Source organism: Papio anubis, chromosome 8 (assembly GCF_008728515.1).
Source record: "Papio anubis isolate 15944 chromosome 8, Panubis1.0, whole genome shotgun sequence".
In the NCBI taxonomy this organism is placed as follows: Eukaryota; Metazoa; Chordata; class Mammalia; order Primates; family Cercopithecidae; genus Papio; species Papio anubis.
In genome coordinates, this window is record NC_044983.1 from 93,507,905 (window position 1) to 93,533,717 (window position 25,813).

General features: G+C 42.0%; 1 protein-coding gene across 3 annotated transcripts in view; it reads left to right on the forward strand.

The window, feature by feature from the left end:
• Positions 1–22: 22 nt before the first annotated feature.
• The window catches only part of POP1 (POP1 homolog, ribonuclease P/MRP subunit), a 42,927-nt gene continuing 17,136 nt past the window's right edge, over positions 23–25,813 (forward strand). Inside the window, exons 1-11 of one of the 3 annotated variants that reach the window (XM_021942525.2) lie at positions 23–136; positions 6,669–6,812; positions 10,931–11,098; positions 11,692–11,867; positions 13,486–13,734; positions 17,301–17,388; positions 17,833–18,020; positions 19,838–20,094; positions 20,217–20,310; positions 23,436–23,547; positions 24,157–24,276. In XM_021942525.2, coding sequence (XP_021798217.2) covers positions 6,671–6,812; positions 10,931–11,098; positions 11,692–11,867; positions 13,486–13,734; positions 17,301–17,388; positions 17,833–18,020; positions 19,838–20,094; positions 20,217–20,310; positions 23,436–23,547; positions 24,157–24,276 — 1,594 coding nt within the window. In that variant the 5' untranslated portion in view covers positions 23–136; positions 6,669–6,670. Of the gene's footprint in view, positions 170–6,668; positions 6,813–10,930; positions 11,099–11,691; positions 11,868–13,485; positions 13,735–17,300; positions 17,389–17,832; positions 18,021–19,837; positions 20,095–20,216; positions 20,311–23,435; positions 23,548–24,156; positions 24,277–25,813 lie in introns of those variants that run through there. The other 2 variants (XM_031669685.1, XM_031669686.1) reach the window with 2 other exon arrangements.

Here is a 25,813-nt window from a genome sequence, read left to right on the forward strand (position 1 = left end):
CGCTCCAGGCCACGTGGAGGAAGCGCCCTGTCTGGCGCATGCGCTTTCCAGCGCGCTCGCTAGGCGCTTTGGCTCGGTGGGGACTGTCGCGGAGGCTTGTCATTCTGACCCGGGAAGTCCTCAGAGCGTCTGGCAGGTTGGTCGTGAGGGGCTCGTGCCTTCCAGGGCTGTGAGTGTCGGGGGTACTGTTTGTGGTGGTCCCCCGCCCGGCACCCGTCTCCCCTTTTCATCTTTTCTCCCTCAGACTCCGCTGACCTCTTCTTTCCTTGCTGCCTATGCCCGGGGCCCCTCTTCCTAGTGTCGCATCTCCTTCGGCCCCTGCGCTCGAGCCCCCTACGTCAGTCATTTCCCTTCATTGCCCCGCCGGGCGGAGGCCGTCCTGGGATGGATTTGCATCCCCTGTTCTGCAACCCCAAAGGACTAAGATGGGTCATTCAGGCGACCACGCTGAGATCTGGGCGTTGGTCCTCCCGTGTTCGCTTTCCTGCTCCTCCCGTGTTCCCTTCTCTAGGGTGCTCCTCGGGCTTTACAAGGTTACTATCTGAACAGAGCCCTAGTGATTGGGGTATCATTTCAGAAAGAAAGATAGTGATCTGGAATGGCCCAGATCCCTTATGAGTATTCTGCTGTGTCAGAAGGGATGGTACTTGGCTAAATATTTCTTATCCTGTTAATATTTGCATTGTAAGTACGCTTCTTCATTTATGCGGGCACTCACAAATATATAATGAGTCCCTACTTGGTGTAAGGCACTCTGCTAGATGCTAGGAATGCAACAGTTAAAAAAAAAAAAAAAAAAAAAGTAAAATCTCTGCTTTCCCTGCTTCTTAAAGATAATATAAGAAAATCTCCTTTATTCCCTTTCATTTTGTCCTACATACTGCTTAGGTTTTGGCCTTCCTACTTCTGGCTCAGGAACCCTCTGATCTTTTTCACTGGTTTGGGGCCTGGAATAAAAGACCTTCCAATCTGGCCTCCCCTTGCCTATTCAAGTTTCATTGTCATCTACTCCCTCTTCCCACTAGAGTCCTCCTGTATTCACACAGTAGATTCCTGAATACTCTTTCTTCCTCATCTATGCAAATTCCAGCTAACTGAAAGCCTATTTTCTCTTTGATTTTTCCTATCAATTCACATATTTTTTCTTTTTCTTCTTTCCTTCGTTTCCTTTTCTTTTTCTTTCTTTTCTTTCTTTCAAGACAGGATCTCACTCTGTCACCCCGGCTGGAGTGCAGTGGCATGATCTTGGCTCACTGAAACCTTAACCTCCTGGGCTGAAGTGATCCTTCAGCCTAAGCATCTCAAGTAGTTGGGATTACAGGTGCACGCCGGCTAATTTTTGTATTTTCTGTGGAGACAGGGCTTCTTCATGTTGGCCAGGCTGGTCTCCAACTCCTGGGCTCAAGCAATTCTCCTGCCTCAGTCTCCCAAAGTGCAGTGTAACCATCACGCCCAGCCACATTTTTTTTTCTTTCCCTTCTCCTGTTTCCTATTGTGCTGTACTGCATAATTTAGTATTTTATTATATGAGGTCCTATTTTCTAATTGTTACGTGTTTCAAGAATAGTGGATTGGAGAGGGAAGGGGCAGAAAGAAAAAAGAAGAATAGTGGATAGAGTCAGACTGCCTGGTTTGAATCTCAGCACAATCACAAGCTTAGTAGCCTTGGGCTGGTATATAGCATCTCTGTGCTTCAATTTCTTCATTTATAAGATGGGAATAATACTAGTGACCACAGAGTTGTGAGAATTAAATGAATAAGTCATGTAGAATAATGCCTGCCACATCAAGTTCTCAATGCTGCCTAAGATGACAAAATTCTTATTGTACTTTGGTATTATACACAGCCTGAAACTATTAGGCACATAGTAGGTGCCCAAAAGTTTGCTAAATTTGATTAAACTAGATAATTAAGAGATGCTTTTTATTTACAAAATAATTCACCATTTAAGTTTTTAAATAAGAAGCTACCTTGGAGCATTACAAATGATTCAACTTGTGTAAAATATTTCTTGTGAAATGAGGTACCTTTATTCTTAAGGCAGATTTTATATCAAGTCTGAATCACCAACTTTTTAGATCTAGAAGAAAATAGACATCATCTAGTTAGTTCCCAGGTTCTCAAACTGGGAACTAACACCAAAGGTTGTGTCTGGCCAATCGGGGATACTAAGCTGTGTCAGAAAATATAACGTATCCATTTTATTTGAAGATTTGGGGAAAATATTTTTATAAAGGCAGCACATATTTAGTGCTTATTAAAGTTTTGACAAAACTGACTTGAAGGTGAAGGTAAGAGTTAAGATTCCTTCTGGAAACTTTTTTTTTTTTTTTTTTGAGATAGGGTCTTGCTCTGTCACCCAGGCTGGAGTGCAGTAGTGTGATCAAGGCTCACTCACTGCAGCCTTGACCTCCCTGTCTCAGGCCATCTTCCCACTTCAGCCTCCTGAGTAGGTGGGACCACAAGTACATAACCATGCCCAGCTTATTTTTTGATTTTTTTGTAGAGATGAATTCTCACTATGTTGCTCAGGTTGGTTTCTAACTCCTGAGCTCAAGCAATCCTCCCACCTTGGCCTCCCAAAGCGCTGGGATTACAGGTGTGAGCCACCACACCAGGCCTCTGGAAACTTTTAAACTAAGTCCTCAGACTTCATAAAGATGCATCCTATATTCATTCCCTTTTGCTGTTAGACCACTGCTAGTTTGATTTACTCATTTTTTAATCTGGACCCAAAGCTCAGGGATGTTCCCAAGGTTATCCTAGGTTGGAGGCAGCACCAACCTTTTCTTGGCCCATTCTGATCCTGAAGGGAGCTAGAGTTCCGATGGTGTTCTTGTCTAGTCTTGCTGGTGAGTTCTGATTCAAGCAGGTAACAGTAGGTTAACTAAGTTGTTTTGTGGAATATTTGGAATGGCTTTTAATGCAGACTGATCTGAATCATGTGCTTCACTAGCCAACCAGTTCTGCAGGACTCCATTTACTTCCTTCATACTGTTTAATTTGAAAAATGTTTTTGCGTGTAGATATAGTTGTCTTTCATTTAGTTGAAATTAGTGGAGTAGACAGTGAAATGGCATCAATCCCTGCTATTTCATTTATTATTTAAGAATAATAGCTACCATAAACTAAGCATTTAGTTAGCATAAAGCCCCATGCTAAGTGAGTTGTGTATATGCATTTTGCAAAGCCAAAACCACATACAGTATGTATATGTTTGTTTATTTTTTAATTTTGAGACAGAGTCTCACTCTATCGCTCAGGCTGGAGTGCCGTGGCGTGATCTCAGCTCACCGCAACCTCCAACTCCTGGGTTCAAAGAATTCTCGTGCTTCAGCCTCAGCTGGGATTACAAGCGCATGCCATCACATCTGGCTCATTTTTGTTTTTTTTTTTTTTTTTTGAAATGGAGTCTTGCTCTGTCACCCAGGCTGGAGTGCAGTGGCACGATCTCTCGGATCACTGCAAGCTCCGCCTCCCGGGTTCACGCCATTTTCCTGCCTCAGCCTCCCGAGTAGCTGGGACTACAGGTGCCCGCCACCACGCCCGGCTAATTTTTTGTGTTTTTAGTAGAGCTGGGGTCTCACCGTGTTAGCCAGGATGGTCTCCATCTTCTGACCTCATGATCCGCCTGCCTTGGCCTCCCAAAGTGTTGGGATTACAGGCGTGAGCCACCGCGCCCGGCCTCATTTTTGTATTTTTTAGTAGAGATGCGGTTTCACTATGTACGCCAGGCTGGTCTTGAACTCCTGGCCTCAAGTGATCCACTCGCCTTGGCCTCCCATAGTGCTGGGATTACAGGCATAAGCCATCCCACCTGGCCTGTATATAATGTTTAATTCTCACAGCAACTTTAGAGGAAGAGGCTGAGGCTGAAAGTGAGAAAGTAATTTTCCTAAGATTATGTAACTAAAAAGTATAAAGAAGGAATTTGAACGCACATCTTTCAAACTCCGTAGTGTTGTACGTGAGGGAGTTAGAGAAACGCCACAGTCTGAGACGAATTTAAAAGTCCTTTATTAGCCAGCGACCCAGAGATGGCTAACGCTCAAAATTCTTTCTGCCCCAGGAAGGGGCTTGATTTTCTTTTATCCTTCGGGTTAGGAAGGGGAGGAGGAGCTCAGTTGCAACAATTCTACAGAAGTAAAAACATGTAAAAAAGTTAAAAAGATAAATGGTTATAGAGAAAAAACAGTTTCCAGGTGCAGGGGCTCTAAGTCTTTCCTAAGATGTTTTATATGGGGGCACCGCCAGACACAAACTCACGGCTTTATGATGTTATCTTTTGAGCAAAATCCTGGGAACTTGTACATTGCTTGCTTCAGTACCTTATCAGTTAATTGGACTCTTTGATATGTTGAGAGTCTGCTTACACAAGTTAACTCCTTGAGGAAGCGGGGTGGGTAAGGAGTCCTTGAAGCCTTGTAAATGAAGGAGCGGAAAGGAGTATGTCTGGCTTTCTCAGCTAAGGGAGAGCCTATTCATGTGGCAACAAGGCTAGGTGATTAAGGGAGAGTCTAAAAACAAGGTTAGGTATTACAATAGTGAAAGCCCTTAAACGCTTTACCATATAGGCAAGTCTTAATTTTGTGCGAGGTCTTGCATTGGAAAAGGAAGTAAGTGAATGGGGGTAGTTAATTTAGTAGCTCTCAGTGGAAGTGAGCAAATTCTGATGTGATTGGCATTTTGGAAGTTTGCGCAGGTATTTTGGTTGGCATAATTGGGCTAACATTGCCGGCATTTTTTGGGCAGGGACCAGGGATGTTAGACAACCTGCTATGTGCAGAAAAGCCCCGTAGTAGCCCAGTACCTAATTTATATAAAATTATTGGTTACACAGGTTTCCTGCCCCCCCCCCCCCCCGGAGATGGAGACTTGCTCTGTTGGCCAGCTTGGAGTGCAGTGGTGCGATCTCGGCTCACTGCAACCTCCACCTACCGGGTTCAAGCGATTCTCCTGTCTCAGCCTCCCAAGTAGCTGGGATTACAGGTGCAGGCCACTGCGCCCAACTAATTTTTTTTTTTTTTTTTTTGAGACGGAGTCTCGCTCTGTTGCCCAGGCTGGAGTGCAGTGGCTCGATCTTGGCTCACTGCAAGCTCCTCCTCCCAGGTTCACGCCATTCTCCTGCCTCAGCCTCCTGAGTAGCTGGGACTACAGGTTCCCGCCATCACGCCCGGCTAATTTCTTTGTATTTTTTTAGTAGAGATGGGGTTTCACCATGTTAGCCAGGATGATATCGATCTCCTGACCTTGTGATCCACCCGCCTCGGCCTCCCAAAGTGCTGGGATTACAGGCGTGATCCACCGCGCCCGGCCCACCCAACTAATTTTAGTATTTCTAATAGAGATGGGGTTTCACCATGGTGGCCAGGTTGGTCTCGAACTCCTGACCTCAAGTGATCCACCTGCCTCAGCCTCCCTAACTGCTGGGATTACAGGCATGAGCCACCGCACCTGGCCTGGTTACACAGTTTTAATATGCACTGAATATTCCAGTAATGCAATAAGTCAAAGCAAGTTTGTACTTTTGTTGGTGGGGTTGGGGGGGATACATCACTAAGGAGTGTTCACCAATTTGGAAATTTATGTCATTAGTGGCATTGTTACCTTCTCTTGGAGGCACTAGTACAATGCACCTGTGCTGCTTTGCCTTTGTAGCTGTTGAATTCATGGTAATTCTAGGTATAGGTAGAAGTAAAGACTGGTATTAAAATATTGAACTGCTTTGAGAACTGTTTGGTGAATACCAGCTGCTCTGAGCTGCCCTACCTCCTAGTGTGTCCATGTATAGGGCCCTTCAGATTTCCTACCGTTAGCAATGAAAGAGTTAATCACTGGTGCCTCGGGGTTGGAGGGCTTCCAGGACCATTCTCCAACTTTATGGATTGTGCCAATGCCTGTGCTAGTGCCTATGTGGATGTTGTTATCCCCTGGGTTCAAAATCTATTTCAAAATATCATCTAGTGTAGTTGTGGTGAAATGGTTACATACTGAAATATATATTATTTTATTAAAATTACTTCTTAGGTCTCCTTTTTGTTACATTTAGGGCATCTATTGTAGGCTATGTCTTGATATGTGTCTAATAGGTTATAACATTCATTTCATTTAAAAGTAGAAAACAGCTGCTTCAAACTGAATCAGTAAAAATAGGGGATGTTGAGTTTGAGAGTTGGGAACTGCTGAGTGGTAAATCACTCGGAGTCCCACTGCTTTTGTCCTTTATCTTGCTTCAAATTGAAATCATTATCTATTGCTTTTGTAAATTAAATATATAGCTGGCCACATCTGAGTAGCAGAAATGAAAGCATCAGTAATCTGTGTTGTTTTTAATAGAGTTTCTCCTTTTGGAATAGGGTGTTTTATATTTCATTGATTCGGGTGGCTCTTATTTCATCCAAGAATCAAGATAAAGTATTTGAACTAATTAATTTTTTTATCATCCATAGCAATCTTATCTCATTTTTCATTTTTCTAACAGACTTTATTTGGTATCAACAGTTGTATATGATTTAATTATTTGACAGTGCAAACTGGAATGTACTAATAGGGTCTCTTCCATCAGTAGACTTATTTTGAATCACATGAATATTTACTCATTAAATTTATTTTTATTTTTAAGTGAAAGTTTCCTTTCCCTGTGTTAAATGTATTACTTTCTTTCCAGAAATGTCTAATGCAAAAGAAAGAAAACACGCCAAGAAAATGAGAAACCAGCCCACCAATGTGACTCTGTCCTCTGGCTTTGTGGCTGACAGAGGCATAAAGCACCACAGTGGAGGTGAAAAACCTTTCCAAGCTCAAAAACAAGGTAAGATACACAAAATACACCAGCCATGGTGGCTCACGCCTGTAATCCCAGCACTTTGGGAGGCTGAAGTGGGCGGTTCATGAGGTCAAGATATCGAGACCATCCTGGCCAACATGGTGAAACCCTGGCTCTACTAAAAATACAAAAATTAACTGGGTGTGGTGGCATGTGCCTGTAGTCCCAGCTACTCAGGAGGCTGAGGCAGGAGAATTGCTTGAACCCAGGAGGTGGAGGTTACAGTGAGCCGAGATTGTGATACTGCACTCTAGCCTAAAGACAGAGGGAGACTCCGTCTCAAAAAAAAAAAAAAAAAAAGATACACATGATGCTCTCTCCAATCCCATTTTGATCAAATTGCTTTTGTTAGCTCTTTTGATAGTCATTATCTAAATAGTAAATGAGCTGAATTAAAAACAGATACAGTAGACCCTTATTATTATTTTTCAATTTCCTATTTGCAAGTTTGCCTTCTTGCCAAAGCTTATTTGTAACCCCAATATCAATACCCATGGAGCTTTGCTATCATTTTTGGACATACATAGAGCGGGAAAAATTTGAGTTGCCCTGTGTTTGTGTTCCCAGCCGAGCTTCCCAGCTTTCATGCAGAAATGGCCGGAGGATGGTGGTAGTACAGGGGCAGGGCAGTACAGTGCAAGAAGCTCCAGCTCTCCTGGGGTTTGAATCTCAGCCCTGCGGCAGCCTCATGCAGGTCACTTAGCATTTCTAGACTTCATTTTCTCTTTTGTAAAATAAAGGAAATAGACTCTGCCAGGAGGAGTTGTTTTTAGGATTTAAGATTATAATATGGCCATGGGCAGTGGCTCACACCTGTAATCCCAGCACTCTCGAAGGCTGAGGTGGGCAGATCACCTGAAGTCAGGAGTTCGAGACTAGATTGGCCAACATGGCGAAACCCCGTCTCTACTAAAAATACAAAAATTAGCCACGCATGGTGGTGCATGCCTGTAGTCCCAGCCACTCGGGAGGCTGAGGCAGGAGAATCGCTTGAACCCGGGAGGTGGAGGTTGCAGTGAGCCAAGATCGTGCCATTGCACTCCAGCCTGGGTGACAGAGTGAGACTGTCTCAAAAAAAAAGAAAAAAAAAAGATTATAGTTTACGTGAGATGAAGATATATATGTATCCCCACTAGGAGGAATGGTTTGGTATTCACTGATTCATTGACATAATTTAGTGACTGTATGAAACATAACTACTATAAATAATGAAAATTAGCTATGCATATTTTAGAGCTGGTATATTTTATTTCTACTTTAACATCAGTGATTATTATACTTCTGTATTTCCTAAGAGAAGTGCAGTATAGTCATCATATTTGTATTTCACTGATGTGCTGATTTTAGAACCTTATGAAGGGATAGGAAGATCACAGTTGTTCATTAGGGCAGTGGTAGAAAATGCTAATTTGGGAAGACAGCAAACGCAAGTGGCCAAGAACTTGTTTGGAATGCTTTTAAAAACTGTGCACTGGGTCTGATTAAGTAAACTTTAGAGTCAAGTTCATAAGGTCTAGATTCAGATCCTACAGTTGATGCCCACCATGCCATGTGATAAACACATATTATCCTCACAGTGTTTTAAGATTATAGTGGCTTAATAATTAACACCACAATTGAAATAAGCAGAAACACTATGAAATTCTCTACTGATCTCTCCTTTAATTTACAGACAGTGTTTTTTTTTTTTTTTGAGACAGAGTCTTGCTATGTCGCCCAGACTGGAGTACAATGGTGCGATCTTGGCTCACTGCAACATCCACCTCCTGGGTTCAAGCGATTTTCCTGCCTCAGCCACCTGAGTGGCCGAGACTACAGGCGTGTGCCGCCACTCTTGGCTAATTTTTGTACTTTTAGTAGAGACAGGGTTTCACCATGTTGGCCAGTCTGGTCTCAAATTCCTAACCTCAAGTGATCCACCTGCTTCAGCCTCCCAAAGTGCTGGGATTACAGGCGTGAGCCACTGCACCTGGCCACAGGCAGATATTTAATGTTGTCTTATAGTCATAATTCCCAGACACTTGTGTGCTAGTGTTGCCTTTTTTTTTGGAGACAGAGTCTTGCTCTGTTGCCTGCGCTGGAGTGCAGTGGTGCGATCTTGGTCCACGGCAACCTCTGCCTCCTGGATTCAAGCAATTATCCTGCCTCAGCCTCCCAAGTAGCTGGGACTACAGTCACATGCTGCCACACCCGGCTAATTTTTTGTATTTTAGTAGAGATGGGGTTTAACGTGTTGCCCAGGCTGGTCTTGAACTCCTGAGCTCAGGCAATCCGCCCACCTTGGCCTCCCAAAGTGCTGGGATTACAGGCGTGAACTACTGCGCCTGGCTGGAAATTTTGCTTTTAAAATTTTTAAGACAGGGTCCCACTCTGTTGGCCATGCTGGAGTGCAATGGCACAGTCGTGGCTCACTACAACCTTGACCGCCTGGGCTCACGTGATCCTCCCACCTCAGCTTCCCGAGTAGCTGGGGCTACAAGCATGTGCCACTGTGCCCAGCTAATTTTTTTTTTTTTTTTTGTAGAGACAGGGTTTCGCCACGTTGACCAGTTAGTCTCAAACTCCTGGACTCAAGTGATCCGCCCACCTTGGCCTCTCAAAGTGCTGGGATTAGAGGTGTGAGCCACCACATCCATCCTGGAACTTTGCTTTTAGTTATTTATTTAGTATAGTAGCTCTCAATTTGAGTGTGGTGGAGAATTAGGATAAAATACTGTATACAATCATGTGGATTATAGTATTAAGGGAGTGTCGTTTGGGCTGCTGTAACAAAATACAGGTTGAGCATTCCTGATCCAAAGATCTGAAGTCTAAAGTCCTCCAAAATCCGAAACTTTTTGAGCACTGACGTGACACAACAGGTGGCAAATTCCACATCCTACCTCACGTAATGGGTCACAGTCGAAATGCAGGCATATAACACACAGTTTATTCAGCATTCCCATGGGAAAACAGATGTTCCCAGCCCCCTTCAGCTGGGATATAAATATTTCCAAGCACTCCTAGATTTCACCACCTAAGCACACCTGCAAAGACAAATAAAATGGCATGTAATTTTTACTGTTAAATACTTACATGTGAATCAGCGTGAGAAAGTGATTTCTTATCAGTAGCATATAGATTCCGAGTCAGGAAGGGTGCTGATGCCAGCCAACCACAGATTGTCCACAGAGTGGCTGAGATAGTGGCACCTTTGCTTTCTGATGCTTCAAGTATACAATGTGCAAAAAGTTTCCTGCACAAATTATTAAAAATATTGTATAAAATTACCTTCGGGCTATGAATGATAAGGTAAAAGAAACATAATTGAATTTTGTCTTTAGACTTGTGTTCTAAGATACCTTAGACTTGTGTTCAAGATACCTCATTTTATATGTGTATGAATATTCCAAAATCCAAAAAAAATTGGAATTTGAAACACTTCTGGTCCCAGTTATTTCAGATGAGGGATACTCAACCTGTATCTTACTGGGTAGCTTATAAATAACAAATGTATTTCTCACAGTTCTGAGGGCTGAAAAGTCCAAGATGAAGGAGCCAGCAGGTTTGGTGACTGGTGTGGGCCTGCCTTCTGCTTCATATACATCACCTTTTTACTGGGTTCTCACATGGTGGAAGGAGCGAGGGTCTCTGTGAGCACTCCTTTATAAGGATACTAAACTCATTCATGAAGGCTCTACCCTCATGACCTAATCGCCTCCTAAAGGCCCCACCTCCTAATACCATCACCTTGGGGGTTAGAATTTCAACATTGGAATTTTGGGGGACATAAGCATTCAGACCATACCAGGGAGCTTAGATTTGACATTCATGTTGCACTGTTTATAGGAGAAAATTTCCCCTGTATCTGTTATATCCAGGGTCCTTTATATGTCATCCTGACATGATTACCTTGTGTGCTACCTACTAGCTTTGTGACCTCAGGCAAGTGAATTCACCTTCCTACTTAAGATTCCTCTTTAAAAATAAGTAGTAATAGCCACCTTACAGGGTGACTGTAGGATTGAAAACACGGTCAGTGTTGCCACCCAACAAATACTAGTTCTCCACTATAATTTTTATCTCTGATAAAGGTGACATGTTTCTTTTTGAAAATATACTAGAGCCTCATCCTGGAACTTCACGACAGTGGCAAACCAGAGTCAACCCCCATTCTCTGCCTGACCCTGATGTGAATGAGCAGTCTTCCTCCAAAGGGATGTTTAGAAAAAAGGGAGGATGGAAAGCAGGTCCCGAGGGCACGTCTCAGGAGATCCCCAAGTATATAACCGGTGGGTACTCATAAAGAAGTGCAGTTTGCTTGTATTTTGAGCTCTTCATGTCTAGTGAAGCAACAAACTGCCCTCCTTGTGGTCCTGGCTCTGCCTCCCCTGCCTCTTCTCTCCTCCTCCCACTTCAGATCCTTCTCACCTCTAGCCTGGACTTTGACCAGAGCTTCCTTGGGCTTAATGGCTCTCCCTTCTTCAGTTTCTCTCCCTGTCTCTTACTCGTCTTCTTACAAGCCTTTGTGAACTGTTCCTCTTTGTCTTAGCCCCCACGCCTGTCTTGTTTTACATATGCCATCCATACTCAGCATGGCATTCTCCAAAGATGGAAAATTGCATATGCACTAATGGCAACCAAACCTTTATTTAAAGGGCCTGTCTCCAGGCCCTTTCCAGCCTCTTCTGTTCTTCACCCTATAATCCCCAACCACACTACCACATTAAACCCTGTATTCCTTGTACATACCTTAGATGTGCTTTCTGGTCTCTCTTTACGCCTTCTTGGTGGAGGAATTCACTTAAGTTTCCCCAGCAGCCTATTTATTCTCCAGCGTTAATTCAAGATTGGTGTTTAATGACGTTGTCAATTCTTTCAACAGCTTCTACTTTTGCTCAAGCACGAGCTGCTGAAATCAGTGCTATGTTAAAAGCTGTGACCCAGAAGTCTTCAAATTCACTGGTTTTCCAGACTCTGCCACGGCACATGCGACGAAGAGCCATGAGCCACAATGTCAAACGTCTTCCCAGACGGTTACAGGAGATTGCACAGAAAGAGGTTGGAGTTCCACTTAGTGTAAATGTTTAGAGTAGTAACTCCTAGAAGAAATTGAGAAGTATTGACCTAATAGAATTTATTAAAAATGAAAACCAAGGCTGGGCATGGTGGCTCACACCTGTAATCCCAGCACTTTGAGAGGCTGAGGTGGGCAGATTGCTTGAGCCCAGGAGTTCAAGACCAGCCTGAGCAACATGGCGAAACCTCATCTCTACAAAAAAATCCCAAAATTAGCTGGGCGTGGTGGTGCATGTGTGCCTGTAGTCCCAGCTACTTGGAAACTGAGATGGGAAGATCCCCTGAGCCAGGGGAGGCTGAGGCTACAATGAGCTGTGATCGCGCTACTGTACTCCAGCCTGGGCGACAGTGAGACCTTGTCTAAAGAGAAAACAAACAAACAAAAACCTCAGAAAACAACACCCTCATGGTTTTTGTTTTTGTTTTGCATATATTTGATTTAATTATTATCCAAACTTCTGCTTCCCTCCAAGCCAAATTAACAGACAATTGGCTATTACAGGTGCTTTGAAATACAGCATTTGATACTCCTCTCTTGTAAGGATGTTGAATAGTTTATGTTCCCTTCCCAAATGTAAAAAAACCTGACCCTCTTACCAAGTAGTTTTGGATTTGTGTTTTTGGAGTGTGGCCAGCTTGGGGTAGGAAGGTTAAAAAAAGCAACATCAATGCTTAGCATTTGCTTTCTGACTTTTTCAAAGTTGAAAACTTGAACTGGATTTTAATTTTTGTGCAAGTCTAATTGTGTTTTGGCTTCACCAGAATTCTAGACTTGAACATTCTAAGATTAAGCCAATGTCTTTACTAATTGGTTTAAAACCTATTTATTGAGCAGCCTTCTATGTACCATTGCTATGCTAGTGGTGGGGTTTGAGTTCAAGAGGGAAAACTAACAAGGAATTTTATACTTTCTGGATTTAAATGTAAAGTCTATTTGCCAGTGATAGCATTCAGCATGTGTCTGTCTGTAGCCTAACTGAAATGAAATGTGTGGATTTTCCTCACTTATATTATTTTTGGTCTTAAGTTTTTGGTTTTAGTTACAGTTCTACAGGTTAAAATGACACCAAGAAGCACTTCTTCTTTCTTGCCCTCTAATACTAATAGCCATATATCTTCCTTCTCTACTTACATTGAAGAAACCAAGTTAACAATTTTTTTTTTTTTTTTTTTTTTTGAGACGGAGTCTCGCTTTGTCCCCCAGGCTGGAGTGCAGTGGCGCGATCTCGGCTCACTGCAAGCTCCGCTTCCCAGATTCACACCATTCTCCTGCCTCAGCCTCCCAAGTAGCTGGGACTGCAGGCGCCTACCACCACACCCGCTAATTTTTTGTATTTTTTTTAGTAGAGACGGGATTTCACCGTGTTAGCCAGGATGTTCTCGATCTCCTGACCTCGTGATTTGCCCACCTTGGCCTCCCAAAGTGCTGGGATTACAAGCATGAGCCACCGCGCCCGGCCCCAAGTTAACAATTTAAGCAAACTAATGGGATCTACAAAATATTCCACTTAATCTAAAGTTATTTGTTTGCATTCCTAACCATTAACTCTGTTTTGAGATTCTTACAAACTGGGATATGTCTCTTTTCTTGAAACTATAGGCGGAGAAAGCTGTACATCAGAAAAAAGAACATTCAAAAAATAAATGCCATAAAGCTCGAAGATGTCACATGAACCGGACGCTAGAATTTAACCGTAGACAAAAGAAGAATATTTGGTTAGAAACCCACATCTGGCATGCCAAGCGGTTTCACATGGTCAGGAAGTGGGGCTACTGCCTTGGGGAGAGGCCAACAGTCAAGAGCCACAGAGCCTGCTATCGAGCCATGACGAACCGGTGCCTCCTGCAGGTGAGCTTTCCCAGTGGGCTTTCTTGTTATTTTTGTTTGATCCTTTCCTATTGAGACCTTTAGAATAGTTGATGGTATGCCAAGCCCCGTTTATGTGGTTATTCATTGGAAAAATGATTCCTGAGCATGAGGCCCCGGTCCTTTGCCAGATATTGGAGATCAGGCAGCCTATAGTTAGGGGAGTGACTGACATTGATCAAATGATTTCCAGATATGTGATTGTAAGGGAAAAGCATACAGTATGATGAGCATTTCTAACCTGCTCATCACACTGGAGGGCATCCCCTAGAAGTGCTGCTTGAACTGAGCTCTCAGGGATAAGATGGGAGAGGGGGAAGGCAGAAGGAAGCCAGGTGAGAGTGAAGAACTGGAATCAATTCTGTGTGACAGAGATGAAGAGGAGAGCAAGGCAACATGAGGGCGAGGTTAGGCTGGAGAAAAGAGTAGGAACCAGATCGTGCAGGTCTCGTTGATCATATCAAGCTTTATTCACTATAGATTAATCTAACAGTCATTCACCAATAACAGATATTTCAGAATCTACTGTGTACCCTGAACAGGGTTCAAAATGCTGGTCTAGGTGTTTATGGGTCAGTGGGATGCTAAAGGATGTTTTAAATTTTAAAAGCTTTGAGAGGACACATTATTTTAGAGCCTGTTAATAGTATTTATCTGATTGTTCCCTCCTCTCAGTAGCTAATTCAATTGCTTTCTATTTCTTCCAATACATATTTAGAAATTTGTTCTTTGCAGAAGGGCCTATCTTTCAATGGCAGAATGGCCTTGGCCAAATTTTGAAAGCGATTATTATTGGTGTCCTTTGATACCCCTTGAGAGTAAGCAATACAAGAATCTTTTTTAAAAATCGTGGTCAAATATACATAACAAAACCATTTGACCATTTTAAGTGTACAGTTCTGTGGCATTAAGTATGTTTATGTTGTGTAATCAGTACCACCATCCATCTCCATTTTATCCTCCCAAACTGAAACTCTGTACTCATTAAAAACTAACTCCCCATTCCTTCAGCCCCTGGCAGCCACCATTCTACTGTCTATCCAATAATTTGATCCTATAGGTACTTCATAGGAATGAAATCGTACGATATTTGTCTTTTTGTGACTGGCTTATTTCATTTAGCATAATGTCTTAAAATTCATCCATGTTGTAGCATATGTCAGAATTCCCTTCCCTTTTAAGGCTGAAGATGTATTCCATTGTAGGTATATACCATATCTTGATTATCCATTTATCTGTCAGTGGACATTTGGCTTACTTACACCTTTTGGCTGTTGTAAATAATGCTGCTGTGAGCATGGATATGCAAATATCACTACAACCCCTGCTTTCAGTCCCTTTGAGTATATCCCCAGAAGTGTAATTGCTGGATCATATGATAATTGTATGGTAATTTTATGTTTAATTTTTTGAGGTACTGCTTTACCATTTTCCATAGCAACCGTATCATTTTACATTCCCGCCAGCAATACACAAGGGTTCCAATTCCCCCTCATCCTTGTCAGTACTTATTACTTATTTATTTGTTTGATCACAGTCATTATAATGAGTGTGAAGTGAATAAGAGCACCTTTTAGGAGTCTTTGATTTGAGAACTCAGCAGCAGAAATCATAGATTATAGTCAAGTTCCTCATTCACATTGAGGAAGCTGGGTTCTAGAGAGATGAAGTGGCTTGCCTGGGCTCACACAGCTTGTTGGTGGCCTACATAGCACTTGGGTGGCTGATTCTCCTGGCCTACGCTTTTTCCACTGTCCTCTGCCAATGAGTTACTTTTCATTTTGGGCAGAATGTTTGCTAAAGTTATTAGATACTTTTTAAAAAATTTGATCAGCCCTAAGTAATAAAAATAATAAGTAACAATAACAAATATTAGTGAGTGCTTAATATACGCCCTACCCAGTTTTAAATGCTTTGCATGTGTTTACTCATTTAATCCTCACAATAGTATGAGGTAAGGAGTTACCATTATTTCCATTTTACAGATGGAGAAACTGAGGTACAGAGAGGTTAGGTAATTTACCCATGACCATATGGCCAATGAGTGTTGAGGTTCAGATTTGAGCCCAGTTGCCTGACTCCAGGGTTCCACACTCTCAACCATTATTCTCTGCTGTCACTTGTTTGCACACATTTGGGTGAGGTTCCTCTGGCCACTGACAGCTGAGAGCTGGTCACTGGATAGGAAGATTTCTTTGTGTGAGTGATCATATTGATTAATGTGTGTTGTCAGAATCATAGCTATAATTTGCCTTTTAGTTCTAGTTGCTGAGTGCACTGAAACTGCCTAAAGGTGCCATAGCAGAAGGGTTGGTTTGGCAGGTCACCGAGCCTGATTAGAATGCTGGCTTCTCCACTTAATGACTCTGTGTCTTTGTTCAAGTAACAATCTCTGTGTCACAGTGTCCTTGTCTATCAGATAAGATAACCATACTTGGTACATCTGGTTGTGAGGAAGACTAAATGACAGTTCATGTAAAGAGTTAACTCATTGCTGGTACTCAGTAACCCTTCAATGACTATTAACTATTACAGGCCAGGCATGGCAGCTCATGCTTAGAATCACAGCACTTTGGGAGGCTGAGGCAGGAGGATTGCTTGAGTCCTGGGATTCAAGACCAGTCTGGGCAACATAGTGAGACTCTGTCTCTGAAAAAAAAAAAAAAAAAAAAAATGCTGGGTGTGGTGGCTCATACCTGTAGTCCCAGCTACTTGGGAGGCTGAGGCAGGAGGATTGCTTGAGCCTAGGAAGTTGAGATTTCTGTAGCTGTGATTGCACCTCTGTACTCTAGCATTGGCAACAGAGTAAGACCCCGTCTCAAAAACAAAACAAAACAAACTATTAGAACTGTTATTATGATTATGGATACTATAACTATTGAAACTTTTAACATTGATTTCATTAGCTTAGTTTGATCTCTCTTCATCTTACTTAAAATTCTATGTTACTACTTTTACTTTCTTTGTACTGTGCTTAAAGTTGCATATCATGGTTAAGATTGAGCATGGGAGAAATATGGGATGGATTAATTGCAATATTGTATCTCTAGGCTTAGTGTTAAGTAATCTTGAGGTCCTGAATTACCTAACCAAATTGAGCAACCTGAGCATAATTTTTCAGAATTCATTACTGTTTTCCTTATTTTACTCTGGTTTCTTATCTTAGGTAGATTTTGGGGGTGAACGGTTATTTACTTAGAAGCAACAGTTATATACCTTCCATAGAACCTGTCTATGAATATGGGATAAAACGTAGATTATCTAAAAGGTAGCATACTGTAACTTACATTTTTAAATGGAGATTCATTTTTATTTTGGTTCGGATTGGTTTAAAAATATTTGCTAAGGTAACAGGAATGGATGGGTTTAGATATTTTTTCCCCTAAACCATCGGGCAGGAGAAGGTTTAGATTTTGACATATGAGAACATAGCTTTAGCAATTTGTTTTGTGTCTTAAGCCTCTAAAGGTTTTGTGATGTGGCTTTTGGCTTCTTAGCAGGTTTGCCTGTGTAAATTCCTAAGTACTTGTGTCTCCCGCTTTGTGCAGGATTTATCCTACTACTGTTGTTTGGAGTTGAAAGGCAAAGAGGAAGAAATACTAAAGGCACTTTCTGGAATGTGTAGCACAGACACAGGTAAACTTGTTTTAAAGCTGAGTTCTATTTTAGTCTTTATGTATTTATTCCTTTCATAAAGAAGTGTCTACTGTAAGCATTTTGGAATTCAAACATATAGAAAAATGTGTGAGACGCTAATCATTCCCAATGAAAATATTAATTTAAGAACAGTTGGGTTGGCTTTTAAATCATTTCTAACATTGTCAAGTTTTACACTTGACAATGTGATAGAGTCGTTTTTCTGGTGGGGTGAACTTGACGAAAGAAACTTGAAGCTCTCATTATTCATTTAACACATATTTGTTGAGAACTTACTGTGTGCCAGGCTTTGATCTGAGCAATCCTCACAACCAAAACTTCACCTCTCATGGAGGCAGACAGTGAATGACAGTGTGGCTATCAGGAAATAGGACTGCAGTCTCAATACCTGGAATTATGGAATTTTGCTTTTGTTGATGTCAGGACTGACGTTTGCAGCAGTTCACTGCTTGTCTGGAAAGCGCCAAGGGAGCCTTGTGCTTTATCGGGTGAATAAATATCCCAGAGAAATGCTTGGGCCTGTTACGTTTATCTGGAAGTCCCAGAGGACCCCTGGTGACACTTCTGAGAGCAGGCAGCTGTGGATCTGGCTGCATCCAACCCTTAAACAGGTATAATCTTTCAGGTTATCTCCTATTATTCTGAAACTGCATTTTTAATTATAACTGGAAGTCAATACTGTAGAAATGTACATAGTGTAAAGGTTTGTCTGATAGTCTGATATTTGTATATGGGAGGCTCTGTGAATATTGAATGAAGTGAATTTTTAAAAAACTTATAAAATTTATGTTTAAAAATGTCTAGTTGACAAAAAGCAAATATATTCGAAGTATATAATATGATGATTTGATGTACATGTTGTGTACCACAATCAAATAACACATCCATCACCACCCATGCTGTATGTTAGATCCCTAGAACTTGTTCTTCAAATAGAATGAAGTCAGGGCGGGGCATGGTTTCTCATGCCTGTAATCCCCCCACTTTGGGAGGCTGAAGCAATTGGATCGCTTGAATCCAAGAGTTTGAGACTAGGCTGGGCAACATGGTGAAACCCCGTCTCTGCAAAAAAGACAAAAATTAGCTGGGATTGGTGGCATGCGCCTGTAGTCTCAGCTACTTGGGAGGCTGAGGCAGGAGGATCGCTTTGAGCCCAGGAGGCAGAGTTGCAGTGAGGTGAAATCGTGCTATTGCGCTCCAGCCTGGGTGACAGTGAGACCCTGTCTTGAAAAAAAAAAAATGAAACTAATCTTGACCTCTCATATTTTTAGTAAGTCATAAGTAGAAGTAGAGATAAAAACCAGCCTTATGCTAATTATTTGAAATGTTGAATTGGAACTAATGTTTCTACCATGACTGAAGTGGTTCACTAGTATCTAGGTGCTAATTGGAGCCTATTTGATAATGAAAAGCTATTTCTGAGTACTTCTGATGATTTTTCACACTGAATTCAGCTTAGCTTCCCTTCTTTAGCATACTCACTACTTAAAAAAAATTTAGTCAGAGTGATCATGTTGTTTTCATAATATTTGACTAACCCTACCCCTAACCCCAGCCCTAACCCATTTTAAATTTTAAATTTCAATTTTTTTTGTTTAAAGTGACATGCACTACTCAGAACACCCCAAAACGCTTTTTTAAAAAATTAAAATTAGATTAAAATATATATATATTTTTTGAGACAGGGTTTTGCTCTGTCATTGAGACTTGAGTGCAGTGGTGCAGTCATAGCCCACTGCAGCCTCTACTTCCTGGGCTCAAGTGATCCTCCTACCTCAGCCTCCTGAGTAGCTTAGACTACAGGGGTATGCCACCGTGTCCACCTAAATATTTTTTTTATTTTGTGTAGAAACAAGGTCTCCCTATGTTGTCCAGGGTGGTCTCAAACTCCTGGGCGGAAGCCATCCTCCCGCCTCAGCTTCCCAAAGTGCTGGGATTACAGACGTGAGCCACCACACCTGGTCCAAAAAAGCTTTTTGGTGATTAATTTAAGTTAATCTGTGAAGGGATAAAAATGTGAATTTTTTTTTTGAGATGGAGTCTCGCTCTGTTGCTCAGGCTGGATTGCGATGGCATGATCTCAGCTCACTGCAACCTCTGCCTCCCAGGTTCAAGCGATTCTCCTTCCTCAGCCTCCTGAGTAGCAGAGATTACAGGTGCCTGCCACCACACCCAACTAGTTTTTGTACTTTTTAGTAGAGATGGAGTTTTGCCATGTTGGTCAGGCTGGTCTCGAACTCCTGACCTCAGGCGATCTACCCGCCTCGGCCTCCCAAAGTGCTGGGATTACAGGTATGAGCCACCATGCCCGGCCAAAAATGTTAATTTTTAAAGCGATTAAAAAAAAAAACAAACATAACCCAACTAAATTTGTCATAATATATTTAAATTTCAGGATTTTAAAGTGAATATTTAAATATATTTTTAGGATATCTTAGAGGAAATAAAAGCAGCGTGCCAGTGCGTGGAACCCGTCAAATCAACTGTCTGCATCGCTGACCCATTTCTGACACAATCCCAAGAAAAAAGCCAAACTGAATTGCCTGATGAGAAAATTGGCAAGAAAAGAAAAAGGAAAGATGATGGAGAAAATGCTAAACCAATTAAAAAAATTATCGGCGATGGAACTAGAGATCCATGTCTACCATACGCTTGGATCTCTCCAACCACAGGCATTGTAATCAGGTATGAGTTGAATTTACTTTGAACCTACTGGATATTTTCAGTGAAAACTTGCTCTGTTTTTGTCAGTGGCACAGATGTTGTGTGATGGAAGTTTCCATTTTAAGATCTTCTTTCTTTTTCAGCGATTTGACGATGGAGATGAACAGATTCCGGCTGATTGGGCCACTTTCCCACTCCATCCTAACTGAAGCAATAAAAGCTGCTTCTGTCCACACTGTAAGAGTAAAAGTGATGGTAGTGTTTTATTCTAATTATGTTTTTCCTGTCAAATTTGTGAAACCTAATATATAATTTGGTAACATTTTGGGCCATGGCTTTTAGATGTTTTTTCCCTACTTATTATCAAAGATTTTGTTATCTTTCACTTCTCCTAGAAGACCACAACTAAGTGGATATGATCAGTAAACTGACTGTTCTTATTTAAATACAGACTGCTCTGGTAGCTATGAGCCTTGTAGAGGGTCTTAACTTCGGCTTCATAGGTAGGGAGTCTCTAAAATCCCTGAAATTGTGTGCCAGATTTTGTGCATTTGTGCTTGTGCCACGTAGGTTTTCTTTCTTTCTTTCTTTTTTTTTTTTTTCCCCCCGAGATGGAGTCACGTTCCGTCGCCCAGGCTGGAGTGCAGTGGTGCGATCTTAGCTCACTGCACCCTCTGCCTCCCGGGTTCAAGCGCTTCTCTTGCCTCAGCCTCCCGAGTAGCTGAGACTATAGGTGCGTACCACCAGGCCCAGCTAATTTTTGTATTTTTAGTAGAGACAGTGTTTCAGCATGTTGACCAGGCTGGTCTTGAACTCCTAACCTCAGGTGATCCTGAGGAGCATTTGGCCTCCCAAAATGCTGGGATTACAGATGTGAGCCACCACACCCGGCTGGTTTTCTGGGGCTAGTTTTAGGACTCTAGAATCCCTAAAAAGGTTAAGAGCACTATGTCTAGGGCAGAACTTCCAGTAGAGCTTTCTGTGAGGATGATGTTCCTTTGTGCTGTCCAGTACGATAGCCGTTAGCCACATGTGGCAGTTGAATACTTGAATTGTGGCTGGAGTGACTGAGGGACTGAATTTATACCTTTACTTAACTTTAATTAACTAAAAATTAAGTCTGAGTAGCTCTATTGGCAAGTGGCTAGCATAGAGACTAGATTAGGAATCCGTACCCTAGGTTCAGGTCCTGTTTGTTTTCTGGTCTTAGTGCAATTAACTTTTCAATGCCTGTGCCTCTCACTGACTTGACATGGTCAAATATGATGATAGAGCTGAGTAGATTCTGAGTTTTTAGAAGTTTTTAAAATACAAAAGCTACTTTTCTCCATCTTCACTGCCTCTGCTCTACTCTCAACCAGTGTTGTCTCTTACCTGAACACTTAGGGGATCAGGAAAGGATTCTAGAGGGAACCTTAAGTTTCCTCCATTCCTCCTCTTTTTCAGCCCATTCTCCACACAGGAGGCAGAGTGATTTTTTGATAATTTATTCACCTCTTGTTGCTTCCTGATAAAAAGTTTTTGAATAGCTTCTCATTGTAATTAAGATAAAATCCAAAGTGCTCAATGTGACCCACGTAATCTTGTGCCTTCTTGCCTCTGAGGCCTCATTTCTTCTCACCTTCTACACTTCAGCCACCCTGACCTTCTTTCAGGTTCTAGAATGTCAGTTCTTGTCTCCCTTAGAGCCTTTGCACCTGTTTTTTTCTTCCAACTACTGAGCATTCTGCCTCCACCACTCTTTGCTTGGCTGAACCGTCCTCATTCTTCAGGTTTCAGTCTCTAACATTTCCCTCTAGCATCCTTTCCTGATCCCCCAAGTTAAACTACATCCCTCCTGTTGTTTTCAGAGCGTCTTGCAAATTTCCTCAATTTGTATGTATGGATTTGTGTATTTATGTAATGTCTGTGTCTCTCACGAGACTGTGAGCTTCATAAGGGTGAGGATAGGGTTGGTCCTGTTTTTTACTCTCTCCCCAGTGCTTAGCACAATGCCTGGCACAGAGAGGGTGCCCCGTAGTAGCTAATAAGTTGTGGAGCAAAGATTTGAACCTACGAAGTTTGGTTTCAGAGCCTGTACTATAAACCACTAAGCTGCGCTACCTGAGTTTCTGTGAGTAAATGGTACCTTTGCTTTTGCTTTTTTTTTTTTTGTGAGACAGAGTCTCGCTGTGTCACCCAGGCTGGCATGCAGTGGCACAATCTCAGCTCACTACAACCTCAACCTCTTAGGTTCAAGCAGTTCTCATACCTCAGCCTCCTGAGTAGCTGGGATTACAGGCGCCAGCCAACACACCTGGCTAATTTTTTGTGTATTTTTAGTAGAGGTTTTGCCATATTGGCCAGGCTGGTCTCCAACTCCTGGCCTCAAGTGATCTGCCTGCCTCGGCCACCCAAAATGCTGTCATTACAGGCGTGAGCCACTGCACCTGGCCATGATTGCTTCTTTAGGATCTGTAAGTGCACATCCTACTTCAATGAGCTTCAGCATGAGTTGTGGCTATAGATTCCCTTCTTGCCATGCACATGATACTTGAAGAGCTTTTTGAAATCTTCCTCAATTCCTAGTTCCATGTGGAAAAGATAAACATTTCTAGGAATACTGTAGTAGTAGTATATCCTTTATCTGGAGAGTTCTTCAAGAGGTACTGGTTTGATTTTCCTTTGGTGAGGAACATTTTATTGCTTACATTGGAGATGATGAAGTTAGCTCTAGTGGAAGAGGACCAGGCGCGGTGGCTCACACCTGAAATCCCAGCTCATTGGAAGGCTGAGGTGGGTTGATTGCTTGAGCCCAGAAATTCAAGACCAGCCTGGGCACCATAGTGAGACAATGTATCTACAAAAAATAAGTTTAAAAAATTAGCTGGACATGGTGGCGTGTGACTGTAGTTCCAGCTCCCAGCCACTTGAGAGGCTGAAGTGGGAGAATCACTTGAGCCTGGGAGATTGAGGCTGCAGTGAACCGTGATCGGGCCACTGCACTCCAGATGGGTGACAGAGTAGACTGTGTCAAAAAAAAAAAAAAAGGAAAGAGAGGAGCGAGGCCTCCTTTGTTGGTACTGTGCTCTGGAGAGACTGGGTGTGAAGTATCTTAGTGAGTTAGTCTATGAAAGCCATAGATGATTTTCCTCATGTGAAATCTTGAGAGAAGTGTAATACTATATCCTTGCTGCTAACTGAAAGAGTAGTCTGGTATCAGCTACTATGTTAAGTATAGTGGCAGCTTCCCTGGTTCACCCCATAACACATTCATTTCCACACACAGAAGAAGAAAGAGTGGGGGCTGATATCACAACCATGACAAAATTATGAAGGTGGATTCATTGTTCGCCCGGTAAATAGCGGTTGTTGTTTTTCAGGTGGGAGAGGACACAGAGGAGACACCTCACCGCTGGTGGATAGAAACCTGTAAGAATCCTGACAGCGTTTCCCTTCATTGCAGACAAGAAGCCATTTTCCAGTTGTTGGGAGGTATACAAAGGGAAGACCGGGTTGTGTTGGGGAGGGAAGGGGGCTAAAAGAGCCTTTTGCAGTTGGGCCTCCAACGTGTAGTATTGCTTTTTAACCTGCTGCTATTGTGACACAGCAAGAGGACCAAGTAAGAGAGGGACTGAACTCAGTGAATAAACACTATATTCATGCCTGGTCATGAAACAACAAACAAATGAGATGTTCATATTCTAAGTAACTGGCATTCTGATAGTGGAGATAAATGCATATGCCAGGTACTGACCTAAACTCTGTACTTACCTGCACACAACTGTGTTTTTGCTCATAGCTGCTATAGTTATCACTGATAGAAGCATATGTGTTCATTTCATAAAAGAACCTTTTTTTTATGTTGGCTTCATGTTTTTTTGTGAGAAACCTCATTCTTTATGAATGTTAACTTATACTCTAAAAGTATCAATGGGAAGAGAGGGAATACATGCTTTTAAGTAATTAGTCCAAGAAAAACGTTTCATTGGAAAATCTGAAAGATTTAAAAATACAAGAAAATACAAGCAAATATAGATGTATTATGAATGACCTTCTGTAAGCTTCTTTTGGTTGTTTTTGTTCTTTTTGTTGTTGTTAAAGGAATAACATCACCAGCAGAAATTCCGGCAGGTACTATTCTGGGACTGACAGTTGGGGATCCTCGAATAAATTTGCCCCAAAAGAAGTCCAAAGCTTTGCCCAATCCAGAAAAATGCCAAGGTAAAGTTCTAAAAACACCCCAGGTTTTCCTTACGATTTTGAGCAGGCCAGTCTTATTAGAAGAGTTCTGTCTCTGACACATCTCCAGTAACTTCATCTGTAAAAAATTAGGGCAGTCTCCTTACCTGCCCACTTTACAAACTGATTATGATCTGAGGAAATGGTACGTGTGGAATTGTCTTTTAGCTGTAAAACATGTAGCCTGATACTTATGTTCATTTTATTTTCCGAGTTCTCTTTTTTTAGTATCTAGTAAAACCTGTCTCTCTGCAAACTACGTTCTCTGAAAATGTCTGGCGTTTCAGAATTTTAATTGTGAGGAAGGGATCTGCACCCGAAGCTGGTCTTGTGCTCAGTGGAAGCCTCTGTCTGACCATACAGATGATCCAGGTTCGAATCCTGGCAAGGCCATCCCAGGTGCTGAAATATAAGATGTTTTGGTTTAGACTAAGTAGAATGGCCTGAGAAAGTTGTTTGGCTGGGGTGGCATAGGAGGTGGGTAAGGGGCTGGCTAAAATTTTGTTCTGATCTGAGATTGGCGGAAATTTTGATAATGTCTCATTGTATTTACTGTCATTTAAACATGATCAGTTGGAGGAATAATTAAAATTACCATGGCAATCTTTGGAGGTAAAGTACAGGTTTGTGTTGTAACGACTTCAGAATTTTTTTTTTTGAGATGGAGTCTTGCTCTTGTCACCCAGGCTGGAGTGCAATGGCGTGATCACTTCTACCTCTGCGTCTCAGGTTCAAGCGATTCTCCTGCCTCAGCCTCCCGAGTAGCTGGGATTACAGGCGTCCACCACAACGCCTGGCTAATTTTTTTTGTATTTTTCGTAGAGATGGGGATTCACCATGTTAGCCAGGCTGATCTCAAACTCCTGACCTCAGGTGATCCACCCAGTTCAGCCTCCCAAAGTGCTGGGATTACAGGCATGAGCCACCACGCCCGACCCAGAATTTTTTAAAAATGTAGTTAGATAGCTTATTGAGGGGGCAATAAATTACTCTGTCAGAACTTCACATAAAAGGTGGATTGGATGAGAGAGGAGTTTGAAGATATATAGGTAAGTTAGTTAATTATGAAGCCTAAGACTTCACTCAGTGAGTCATTGCCTCTTTCTTTTCTTTTCTTTTTTAATATCGATGTGGTCTGGTGCAACGTAAAAGTTGCAGCATTTCCTACACCATTAAATGTTGACTATTATAATCACCTTAAAGCTATAAACTCTACTTAGTTTCTCTTGCTACCTCAAATCCTTTTTTGGAATGAGGTGATTATTAAATCCTCTCTAAGGCTTTTGTTTTAATATGAATCAGCTCAAGGAAAATTAAAAGTCTATCTTGAAAAACGTGATTTAATTTGACTCCTGAAGTCAAGCAATCCTTCTGCCTCGGCCTCCCAAAGTGCTGGGATTACAGGTGTGAGCCACCATTCCCAGCTAGAGAGTTTTTAAAAGGGAGGGTACATGAAGAACCTGAAGTGATAATGAATATTCTTAGATGCTTTGGAAAAGTTTGCTTGATCAGCTGGTTC